Consider the following 13,264-nt stretch of genomic DNA (forward strand, 5'->3'; position numbering starts at 1 on the left):
AGAGCAGTGGCGAAATGAAGTTTTAAAGCAAACAGACAAAACTAATTACCAACTGTATTGTTTTCCTTCACGAGACGTTCGATCGCTCGGCAAACGTCATCTTGATAATTAATTTCTTATTCTTTCATTTTACGAGAAATTAAACCTTCCATCCTCAAATGTAATTGGCGTTAGCTCAAGACCTCAGTGACTAGAACTTTATAAGTGTTTGTAATTTAGCTTGTTAGACCCTCTTAATTACTTGGTATACATACATTGGTTTAAAAAACTAAACAATCCAACCAATCTAAACTAACGTAAAAAGGGTATGATTATTTTTGTAAAAATCTTCAGATCATTACAGGCTGAATTTCTCGATCCTAATTAAAATAAAACCTTTTAATTTATTGGACATTGTACATTATATATCCACAAGCGAATTTGTTAAAAACTTTGTTTTCAGTTAGCATTAAGACAAAAAAAATTTGTTTTTACTAATGTAATTGATGTAATTAATATTGTTGGATAAAATGTTAAATAGTTGTATTTACATAACAGTTACACACTGATAAACTCTTACAAAATCAGGGTATGATTTACTATTCATCGTAGGAGTGTTATCAATGATGTTAATCGTCAAATAAAACAACGTGTTTGTTTTGAATTGTTCGATAAAAGTAGATTACAGACCATGATAAAAGAATATCATAATTATGTGCAAGTTTTGACACAACGAATGCAATACCAATGCAATGTGCACTAAGAGCAAAGTAGCACAGCTTCATGTTTATATCTTCAGCATTACAACAGCAAAGGCGTTGTTTCATTTACTGTCATCCCTCCCCTTGTGACCAAGAATGTCTCCCTCAGAGAAATCTCTCCCACGTACTGCATAGCAAGAATAACAATTATATTACGAGTTTAATTACTTCAAAATATAGTTCAACAAAATCTTTATGTTTACCACGATAAATTTCAGCTTAACTATAACTATAACTATTATAACTATATATTAACTACTGTAAGTAATAAAAATATTTTATACTGTTTAAAATATTTGTTTTTGTATTGAAATGTGATATAGCCTATTGTTTTGCTGAATGGCCAAATAAATCATCGAATCATTGAAATGCAATGTATCACCCACTAAGGTTTGTAAAAAAACACATTTAAAAATGACTTTAGATTCTTTTACATGTGTACGTGTATATATACAGGGTCCCCCGTAAGTAAGTACAAAAACGTCAGAAATAGATTTACTGGGTCGAAATAAAACCAAAATCAAGTACAAAGTTTTTTTCAAAAAATGCTTCGTTAGTCATAATATCTGCCATTTTTTTGGTTTTAAATTTTATATCTGAATTTGAAATATTATCGCATCAAATGTTATAAATTACAAAATAAAAATAAATGCCGGATATATTTTTAACGAAGCATTTATGGAAAACATGTTCTTAATTTTTGTTTTATTTCGACCCATTGGACATATTCCTGAATTACCCTTCTTACTTACGGGTTACCTTGTATATATGCATATGTATGCAAATATGTGCAAATTGTCTAGTAAAATATTTTGAACTACCACGCTGTATTGTCATATGAAAAGTATGTTTGCGTAGTTGCATTACGACGTGTGCTACTAATAACGTGTGTGGTTGGCTTAAATCATGTTCTCAGTAACACGACGATGTAAATGTCTATTAGTTTGAGAACGTCCGACAAGCGAAAAGACTTAAACGTGTTGAATCAAACCATTGTGATTTTTTTTTTATTTATTTGGCTACTATAAATAGATATACCGTAAATAGTTTATGGAATCCAGTAGTGTGATATCTTACCTGTATTGTAGACTGGTAGACTGGAGAGAAAGGCGCGAGGGGCTGTGAGCAGGAGATAGTCTTAAGGGATGAGCTGGCGAGGGACGAGTAGGGGGGGGAGAGGGCTGGCCTGGGGACGACACTGCTTCATCCTGGAACACGATAAAACCATCATAATAAGGCCAAGGATCGTGTATCTAGAGACTGGTAGACTGGAGAGAAAGGTGCGAGGGGCTGTGAGCAGGAGATAGTCTTAAGGGATGAGCTGGCGAGGGACGAGTAGTGGGGGGAGAGGGCTGACCTGGGGACGACACTGCTTCATCCTGGAACACGATAAAACCATCATAATAAGGCCAGGGATCGTGTATATACAGACTGGTAGACTGGAGAGAAAGGCGCGAGGGGCTGTGAGCAGGAGATAGTCTTAAGGGATGAGCTGGCGAGGGACGAGTAGTGGGGGGAGAGGGCTGACCTGGGGACGACACTGCTTCATCCTGGAACACGATAAAACCGTCATAATAAGGCCAAGGATCGAGTATATATAGACTGGTCAGCAGGAGGCTGAAACCACACATGATAAAATTGCTTATAAATAGTAAATTGACATAAATTAACTCCTCCAAAATTTCACTCAGAATATCCTTGAACTTTTTAAGTTTTTTTTTTAGATTTAGCTATTCTTAAAGGGAGTGCATTTTGGAAACATGTGTTCAATTTAAATCTACATAGGGAAAGTCCCTGCCAATTGTAAAGAAAATGCACCCAACATGTGAGGATGTTGGTAAGTGAGTCCTGATTATTGTGGAAGGGGAAGCATCGGCAGCTGACTGCAGATGGCACCACATGTCTCGGGTATTCACCCTTCTCAACTCTCAACTCGATAATTTGCATGCATTTACTGAGTTGCCTTGGTAAAATTTAAATAAATCAATCCGTTTTCTCCTTTAAATAGTTTGGAAGAAAATGCTTTAAGTTCAAGGTTCATACTGGATTTTTTAGCTACTCATATTTTGTGAAGGCTTCCATATATTAAAAATAAGGTTTTTAAAACCTTTTCTAAAAAAATTAAAAACTATGTAAAATAAAGTGTAAAGCATTTGTAATAATATGTAATAGACTATATAATACATCTTGTGACCTTACTTGAGGAAAATAATAGTTGGATGGCAATAAATTAATTACTATGCATTCACTGTTGTTTTATGCATTATACTACCATTTTTGAAGTTCAAAACAATGAGTTAGTATATGAAATCTATAAAAGAAAAAAATTGAAAAATCTGCGGTTGTTGGCTGTTTATCCGCAGGACCTTCGTACGAGTAACGTCAGAGTCACAGGAAACTTGAGCATTTAAAACTATTTTTCTAGAAAATTATTCTTGTATACAAAATGTTTGATACTAATGGTAAATGTTTGAGCTTGTAACTCTACAATCATTGCCTATTTTGTCGTTTAAGATTATTTAGAACAAATAAAGTGAAACCTGTATAATTCCCATTTTTGGGCTCAGCCAAACTACCGTTCTTCTCATTACAGGTTGAGGGATTCTGTTTTCCTTTGCACAGCAAGTAACCTCAGCACATTAGCTAAATACCAGCGATCAAAGGCAAGATCTCTTCAATAACATCGTCGTTTTATGCATTATACACGCTCTATCTAATGTTCACAAGCCACTAGGTATCGTCATAATCTCAATCCTATGTTACTTCGTGGTCCAGATAAAAAGTTAAAACATACGAAGTGTATCGGGTTTTCTTTGAAAATCTAGGATACTAGACATAACGAATAAAACAATTTTTATGTTTGAAGTTTGGAACATTTTGGAATAACATTCGCACGAACAAGTTCATATTTGTCAAAATTAAAATCTATTATAGAATTTGCTACATTCCATTATTAGTACTAGATTTGCTTGAACTACTTTCAATCGTTAGTAAGCTGGGGACCTGGGGGTGTACCTGGGGACTGAGACATGGCCCGGTGTAGTTTATTTCCATTTTAAAAGCAATATAAAGGAAACTCACGTTTTATGTACAAACTATTTTTTGTTTTCAAATGAAAATATCGATATGTAGATTAATATTGATTATTTTATTCGGTTAGTTGGGTTAGGTTTTACCTAACTAACCAAACTCGATATATCGAATGAAATAATCGATATATTGATCGATATATTCATTCGAATGAGTGTAGGTCGTAAAGTAAAGTGCAGCCTAATATTATTAAATATTGATTTTTTCACTGTTAAACCAGTTTGCCAAAAAATGCCTCAGTGCTACAAGTATTGTGTTTTAGTAGGTGAGAGCCAAGTAAAATAATCAGTAATTAATCGGGCCTATTTTCACCTATAACGATTAATCTTCAGCTTAATTTTCGCGCATTAGTTACAACTGATGTTTTTCCCTTTGTACTGTACTTTGTGTTGACTTAAGTGAAAGTAAATTACTAACACCTAAGGTTTTACTGTTACAATAATTATCTTTTATTTTACTGAAGTACACACACACAACATTTTTACTCAAACAAAACTTATTCAACAATTCTCATTACTATAAAAACAATCCTAACTATTTACACATGGTCAGCTGTTACCAACATAAATTAAATTAAATACAGAACAAGTAACAGCAAACATATTATATAAAAATAAAATTACATTCAACACCTTCCCTTAATTTTAATTTTATGTAAGAAACAAAAAATAAATATCTTGATTATCGTCTTCTGTTCAAGATTTTGGATAGTTGATCAAAGCTTTGCTAAATTGATGAAACTTAACATTGTTCAAGGGTTTTGTAAACATATCCGCAACATTCTCAGATGTAGAAACAAAAGAAATGTTTATTTTACCTTGCCTTACATTTTCAGTCAAAAAATGGTAGCGAACATCAATGTGTTTGCTTCGCTTGTTAAAAATTCCATTTTTACAAAGCTTAATAGCACTTTGATTGTCCATGTTTAGGTTTGTTTCAACATTAGTTCCACTCAACTCTTGCAAGAAAGTTTTTAAATATAACACTTCTTTGACACATTCCGCCGCTGCAATGTATTCTGCTTCAGTGCTGGACAAAGCTACAATCGGTTGTCTTCTTGTACACCAGCTTATTGGGTCTTCTCCATACATTATGACAAATCCAGTAGTACTTCTTCTTGTATGCTTGCAATTTGCATAGTCTGCGTCACAATATACATTTAGGCAATTTTCTCCTGATGCTGAAAATAATATTCCTGCGTCTTGAGTACCTTTAATATATCTTAAGGTTCGTTTGACATTTACAACATCTTCATTGATTGGATTCTCAACACATCTACTTTCTAATCCCACAGCAAGTGTAAGATCAGGTCTGGTTTTATTGGATAAGTACAGCAAACTTCCTACAACTTCTCTGTAAGGATAATCTTTTGTCAGGCAGCTTACTTCTTCATCAGGTTTGCTCGTTTTCACTGGACAAATGGGAGTGTCTACAGGTTTACAATCTATCATTCCATATTTTTCGAGAATACTGTTTGAATAGTTCTTTTGTGTTAACAATATCCCTTCCCTTGAATATAAAATTTCCATTCCAAGAAAGTTTGATGGGTTTTCGTCTGTTTTTATTTTAAAATCTCTAGACAGCTCGTTCAAAAGTTTCTTCATCTCTCTTTCATCTGAACCAGCAAGAATTCCATCATCAACAAATATAGCAAGATGAATACTGCCATTTGTAAAAACACAACGGTCAGACTGAGTTTGTTTTAAGCCATATTTTAGTAAGCAGTTTGTAAACAACTGGTTCCATTTAAATGGAGCTTGTTTAAGTCCATATAAAGTCTTTCTTAATTTTAAAACTTTATCTTTATGATCAAACCCTTCAGGTACACACATATAAATTTCTTCATCTAAATTTCCATAGAGAAAAGCAGTTTTAACATCAAATTGCATTAGTTTGAGATTTTGTTTGGCAGCTAATGAAAATAACAAACGTAAAGTTGAATTACTTACAACTGGGCTGTAGGTTTCATCATAGTCTATACCTTGTTCTTGGGCAAAACCTCTTACAACTAGTCTCGCTTTGTATTTTCCGTTATCCTTTCTTGTTAATACCCACTTGTTACTTAGGATCTTCTTGTTTAGTGCTTGCTTCTTGTCAACCACTTCCCACGTTTCATTCTCAATTAGGGAGTTTTTCTCATCCTCAATTGCTTGTAGCCAATTCTTTTTATCTGGTCCTTTGATTGCTTCTTCATATGTCAACATCACAAAATCTTTATATCTTTCAGGTAGTTTAGTTTTTCTTCTTAGTTTGATGCTTTGTGTAGTATCAGTATTACTTGAACTTGGCTGTTCTTCATTGATTTCATTTTTGTCTGAAACCAACTCAAACTCTACTTCATTATTACTTATCTCACTTAGATTATCTGCACTCTCAATATCTTCATTTTCATTTTCGTCTTCTTTCTGGTCATTTTCATTTTTGTCTTCTTTCTTGTCATTTTCATTTTTGTCTCCTTCCTGGTCATTCTCATCGTGACTGTCATCGTCTTCAATAATTGTTGTTTTCTCCTGTTCTTTGCCAACATGCTTGCTTTTGTACTCAACGAATTTCACATCTCTTGAGACTTTTATTTTCCTAGAGCGTTCATCCCATATCCTATACGCATTCAGACCATATCCCACAAAAATAAATGATTCATTTCTGATATCCAACTTTCCTAAGTTAGGCCTGGTTATACGAGCATAAACTTTGCTGCCGAAAATTCTTAACCTTGATAGATCTGGTTTTTGGCCATACCATTTTTCACATGGTGTAGTGTCAACTGACTCACAAGGACTTCTGTTTACAATGTATGCGGCTGTTCTCATAGCTTCTCCCCATAGCTCTTTACTTGATTCTGAATCAAACAGCAGTGCTCTTGTTTTTTCTAAAAGAGTTCGGTTCATCCTCTCAGCTTTGCCATTTAGCTGTGGCGAATAAGGAACAGTGTAGTCTAACACTATACCCTTTGTTTTACACAAATCTTGGAGATGCTTCGAAATATATTCTCCACCATTGTCACATCGGATCTTGTGAATTTTTAAGTTCCATTTAGCCTCTACTTCTGCAAAATATTGTTTTACTGCATCAAACACTTCATACTTGCCTTTTAAAAGATATACCATAGTAAAGTTTGTGTAATCATCAATAAATGTGATAAAATATCTTTTACCATCATGAGTACTTGGTTCTACTGGTCCACATACATCAGTGTGAATTATTTCTAGTGGTCTTGTTGCTCTTGTTCTTTCAGTATTAAAAGGTAACCTTGTCTGTTTAGCCTTCAAACAGACTTCACAAGTCGTTCTTCTATCACAGGTCTTCAAACATTGGCCAGACAATTTTATACCTTCTGACATAGAAATGAGTTTATTTAAACTATCAAAACTAATATGTCCCATTCTTCTATGCCACAAAATTACACTATCATCCACTACCGGTTTACTTGTTTCTCTTTCTATTAACTGAGCATTTAAATTACTATTAATGTCAAAAATCTTCACTGTGAACAATCCATTTGCATTTTTTAAGCCTTCCAACACTTTATCTCCAGTTTTTTTTAAGTCCTATCATAACTTTATTTTCAGAGAAAGTAACCTCACCACCATTATTAGTTATTGCAGAAACAGACAACAAGTTTTTACTGAGTTCAGGAACTGGACAATATCACAAAAACATAATTCAACAAGTTTTAAACGAACCTGAACACAGTGCAAACTTTTTCCTGACTTATTCTTATCCCTGTCCTCTCATTGGTCAATTTTAATGTTAGTGGAGAGGGAAAGACGCCACTTGGTCAGTTCCGCATGTATCGTCGTACCGGCAACTCCCGTGCTTCACGGTCACAAACTATCAAACCGCAAAAATATATAATTTTACCGTTCAAATACAGTAATACTTCGTAAAAGTTGTTTTTTAGTTCTTTTATAAACTTTTGGACAGTGATTTTATTTTATTTTACCTTTCACTCGAACACGTGCTCGAGATCGTGCACAGACTTGTCGAAAAAGCGTGGTTTCTTTTAGTTTTTACGTACAATCTGGTTTTTGAAGTGCAAGTTTATTTTGATATTTTGGAGAAGAGTGTGTTTGTGTCATCTTATGCCATTTTTTGACTGTACCATCGTCATCGCCCCCCCCCCTTCCAGAACGTCACTTCAGTTCCCAAAGAAGGCGCCTTCTCCCCCCTGCTGAGTCGACTCCCCTCGCTGATCCCTGGACCACGTTGCTGAGAGGCCCTGTACCAGCAGCCACAACCTCCCAAGGACCAAAAGTGCAGTAGTATTATCAGGTACTGTGCTCCAATCAGAATATTACTTGCACTATTTCATTTATTAAGCAAAGTTATTGTAGAACTTTCACGGTGTTGTTTCTTTACGAACTCATTGACATTTGTAAATTCTGAGAAAAACCGGCGCATTGCTGTAACCGAGTATTTCGTTGCAGTTAACATTTCATTTCTAGTTGTCCGAGAATTTACTCAATAACTATAATTAACGAGCGACTAAACTCACGTTCGGGAGTACGTTACGGGCACATTATACATTGGTCCTTCGAGCCGGATCTATTTGGTCTCAGATCCCTCAAACCCCTGTCTTGAAACACCTCAGAATTGATCACACTACACAAAACATCCCATATCAATGGAAACCAACTTTCATAAAACTATATTTAGTCAAGAACACGCTAGCCTAATGCACTTCAAACATTCAAATGACATCTCTAACAGTACTTTAAAATAAATAGTGTTAAATACATAACATAATGAAGTTTATCACGTTCAAACGCCAATCCAAACTAATCCAAACCCGAGCTGCGAAACTTCTAATTCATGCTAAAACTCTTGAAGAAATACCTGAAATATTAGATAGGCACAAACAACAAGCTTTATCTTTATATGAAGAACTTAAGGAAAAAACTAAAGAGTATCATACTATTAGGGATAAACTTCTCAACACTCCTAGTGCAATTGAAGAGGACGATGAGAAAGAGTTACAGGATATCGAGTCACAAATATCTGATATATTTTTGGATATTCATTCTACTGTAAGACCTTTATTACCAGTCACAAACAATGATGATTCTCTTAACACCTCCAGTGTTAGTTTTCACGCTCATGAAACTCAGTCTACGAGTATTAGACTTCCTAAAATTCAAATCAAATCTTTTAATGGAGAAATGTCTCAATGGATTGCTTTCTATAACATTTTTGATGTTACAATACACAAAAATAAGTCTCTAACAGATATTGACAAGTTTCAATATCTTTTGTCTTCACTTCATAATGAGCCTTTAAATCTAATTAAGGCATTGCCTATAACAAGTGAAAACTACAAAATAGCTTACGAAACGCTCACAAAACGTTACCACAATCCAAGGGTGTTAAAATCATTGCATATAAATCACCTCATTGACATGCCCACTTGCCACGAAGTAAATGCAAAAACCTTAAGGCATTTTATTTCACAGTTTCGAGAGCACAGTTCAGCTTTAAGTAGCCTAGATGTTAGTACTGTCGATAACAATCCTGTCTTAATGACTTTGTTACTACGAAAGTTTGATGTTAATCTACGTACACGTTTTGAGGAAAAACGTGTGACCTTAGAAGATCTCCCTACTCCTGAGGAGTTCATAAAGTTTTTAGAAAATGAGTGTGTGTACTTAGAAAATGCGCATTTAATAAATTCAGATGCAGTTAGCTCACGGAGTCAAGCACAAACATTTTTCAACAATAACAAAAGCAAACCAACATTCCAAAGGTCAAAAAATGTTACATTAAGCGCTCAGAATGTTGTAAACAGTTGTACATACTGTAATGACAACCACTCCATTTACTCGTGCTCTGCATTTTCGAAACTTGCAATCAAAGATAGATTAAATTTTATCAAAACAAACAGTTATTGTGTTAACTGCCTGGGCCCTCATAAATTCAAAGAATGTCCTAGTAAAAGTACGTGTAGGAAATGTGATAAAAAACATCACACATTTTTACATTTAAATGTAAATCAATCGAAGGATATGTCCCAAGGTCATTGCCCTAAAACTGGTATCGGCGGCAGCGCCCCACCTCCCCCCCCGGGCTGTCCCATCGCAATCAGCTGATAACGCTCTCTCTCTCCCTCAAACTGCTTGTGCAGTAAATACAAATAACGAAACTTTTACTACAGTATTGGGTACTGTACTTTTGAAAATCCACGCTTCTAATGGAAATAATATGATTGTGAGAGCATTGATTGACAGCGCATCAACCTGTTCTTTTGTAAACACTGATGTCGTAAATAAATTGCAATTAAAGAGACAGTTTTCTCCTAAGATTGCAAAGGTCGATGGTATATCTGCAACCCCTGTAAATACAAAAGGAATTGCTCATGTTAACATTTTCACATTAAATGAACAAAAGGTATCACACCAACTTCCTGTTGTGATATTAGATAAAATCACATCAGATCTACCTGCAGTCTGTCTGTCATCCAAAATTAAGGAAATGTTAACTAATGTCAACCTCGCAGATCCTAGCTTTGATAAGCGAGGTCCAATTCAAATGTTGTTAGGTGCTGATATTTTCATGCAAATAATAAAATCAGCACATTTTAGCTTAGGTGAAAACTTGCCTAATGTTTTAGACACAGTCTTTGGCTTTGTTATTATTGGTAAAGCGCCTGTACTGAACTCTGACCCATGTGACGTATCTGCGAACTGCACAACACTTGTTTGCCTTCAAAACGATCCATTACACAAACTTATGTCCGACTTTTGGTCCCTAGAACAACCACCAGAACCAAATAAATTTACTGAGGACGAAATTGCATGTGAGAATCACTTTGTTAAAACTCACACTCGTTCGCCTGATTCTGGGAAATTTACTGTGAAACTACCTTTTAGACAAAACCCCGAAAATCTAGGCGATTCATCGTTTACAGCAAAAAGACGTTTTTTATCTCTGGAAAATAAATTAAAATCCCAGCCTGAACTTAGAGCACCCTACTGTGATTTTATGGAAGAATATCAAAGTCTGGGGCATATGACTTTGTTGAAAGGAGATTTCCCTAAAGATAAGCATTATTTTCTCCCTCACCATGGCGTTATAAAGGAATCCAGCACTAGCACCCGTCTTAGGGTAGTTTTTGACGCCAGTTGTAAGACCTCTAATAACATCTCTCTAAATGACATATTACACGTTGGACCTAAACTTCACAATGAAATTGCATCAATTATAATCAACTTCAGACAACACCGCTTTGTTTTTACAACGGATGTAAAACAAATGTTTCGCTCAATAATTCTTGATGAGTCAGACCGAAAATATCAGCTTATCTATTGGCGCAAGGACCCAGCCGAGCCGTTATCTGTTTATCAGTTGAATACGGTTACATACGGAATGACTTGTAGTCCTTATATTGCTAACAGAGTAATCAAACAACTAATTGAAGATGAAAAGGATTCTTGCCCTGTTGCATGTAAAGCTTTACAGGATCATATTTATATTGACGATATTGCACTCGGTGCTGATAGTTTAGAGGATGCTGTCGAGCTGAAAAATGATGTAATATCCTTATTGAATAAAGGAGGTTTCCAGCTAAGAAAATGGACTGCTAACAATGACACGCTCTTATCAGATCTTCCTGTTGATTTTCTAGAGAAACCTGTACATTTTTACACTCCTGATCAGCCACTCATTGCAATTCTAGGTCTACAATGGATTCCAAGCTCAGATAATTTTACTTACAAAATTAATCTGGACAAATGCGAACCTCTCACCAAACGAAAGGTGTTAAGCAATATAGCTAAAATATTTGACCCTTGTGGTTTTTTATCTCCTATTGTCATTTTTGCCAAGACTTTTATCCAAGCACTCTGGGCACGAGGGCTTAATTGGGACAGTATAATTCCACATGACTTAGCAGAACGATGGCTTATTTTTTATAAAGAATTACCAATGATAGAAACTGTCAAACTACCTCGCCATTTTGGTACTTCTAACGTAAACAACATTCAACTTCACGGGTTTTGTGACGCAAGCGAGGTGGCATATGCCGCATGCGTTTATTTAAAGTTGATTAATAAGGATGATGATACTATCAAGACAACTTTAGTAATAGCAAAAACAAGAGTTGCACCGCTTAAGCGTACAACATTACCCCGCCTAGAACTATGCAGCGCTCATCTGCTAGCACAGTTATTGCATTATTCTATGACAATTGTAAACAAACAAATGAATATTGACTCAGTGTACGCGTGGTCCGATTCAACGATCACACTTGCTTGGATATCAACACCTCATTATAAATTAAAAACGTTTGTAGCTAACAGAGTAGCACAGATTCAAGAATGGCTACCAGGTGTTACTTGGTCACACGTCCCTTCTGCCTCAAACCCTGCCGACTGCGCCTCGCGAGGAATATTACCTCACCAATTAATAAATCATCATTTATGGTGGACTGGTCCACAGTGGCTATCGTCTCATCCCGATTGTTGGCCTAAAACTTCTAGTTCCAAGCTCAATATCAGTGAACTTCCAGAAGTTAAGATTACAACTGATAACATTTTAGTATCGACTAATGCCGAGAAAAATGAATTATTGACTACTTTCTCTTCATGGTTAAAGCTCAAAAAAATAACAGCTTTATTATTACGATTCGTACACAACACAAAGGACCCATCAAATAAACTTACAGGTTATTTATCATTGAAGGAACTTGAACAGGCTACCGTGTCAATTTGTAAAATGGTGCAAAGTGAAGCTTTTTACTCGGATATTCAAAATTTGAGAAAAAATAAACCTTGTTCATATAACATACAATCTCTCGCTCCCTTCATAGATAAGGATGGCCTAATCCGAGTTGGCGGGCGGCTAAAGAATGCTCTTATCAGTTTAGACGCTAAACATCCAGTCTTAATGCCCAAATCTCACTATGTGTCAACGTTGATTGTTGATTATTATCATCTGATGTATCTTCACGCTGGACCACAGTTTTTACAATCTCACATCTCAAAGCGTTTTTGGATTTTATCTGCAAGAAGCTTAATTCGATCAAGGGTTCACAAATGTATAACATGCTTTCGTTTCAAACCTCGCACTGTTTATCCTAAAATGGGCGATCTACCAGAACCTCGTGTTAATCCTTCTCCTTGCTTCAACGCTACTGGTCTTGACTACGGAGGCCCTTTTGATATTAAAGTGCACACTTTGAGAAGAGCTCAAATTGTTAAAGCTTACTTGTGTTTATTCGTATGCTTCGCCACAAAGGCAGTTCATATTGAGATTGCATCCGATTTAACTACAGAAACATTTATCGCCGCTTTGAGTAGATTCGTTGCACGAAGAGGAGCCCCATCTCATTTGTATATGGATAATGCCACTAACTTTGTGGGAGCTTCACGTCAGATAAACAGAGTTATAAGAGATCTTATGAGAAGTCAAGATACAAAAGATAAATTGAATGAATTTGCCGT

The 13,264-nt window shown here is 35.4% G+C and overlaps 1 protein-coding gene across 1 annotated transcript in view; it reads right to left on the reverse strand.

Moving 5' to 3' along the window:
* The window catches only part of LOC129005077 (uncharacterized), a 189,426-nt gene that overhangs the window by 112,493 nt on the left and 63,669 nt on the right, over positions 1-13,264 (reverse strand). The window contains exon 2 of the mRNA XM_054433869.1: positions 1,818-1,948. Coding sequence (XP_054289844.1) covers positions 1,818-1,948 — 131 coding nt within the window. The remainder of the gene's footprint in view (positions 1-1,817; positions 1,949-13,264) is intronic.

The sequence above is a fragment of the Macrosteles quadrilineatus genome, unplaced genomic scaffold (assembly GCF_028750875.1).
Source record: "Macrosteles quadrilineatus isolate MER2022 unplaced genomic scaffold, UCM_ALF_1.0 Scaffold_15__1_contigs__length_3749704, whole genome shotgun sequence".
Lineage (NCBI taxonomy): Eukaryota > Metazoa > Arthropoda > Insecta > Hemiptera > Cicadellidae > Macrosteles > Macrosteles quadrilineatus.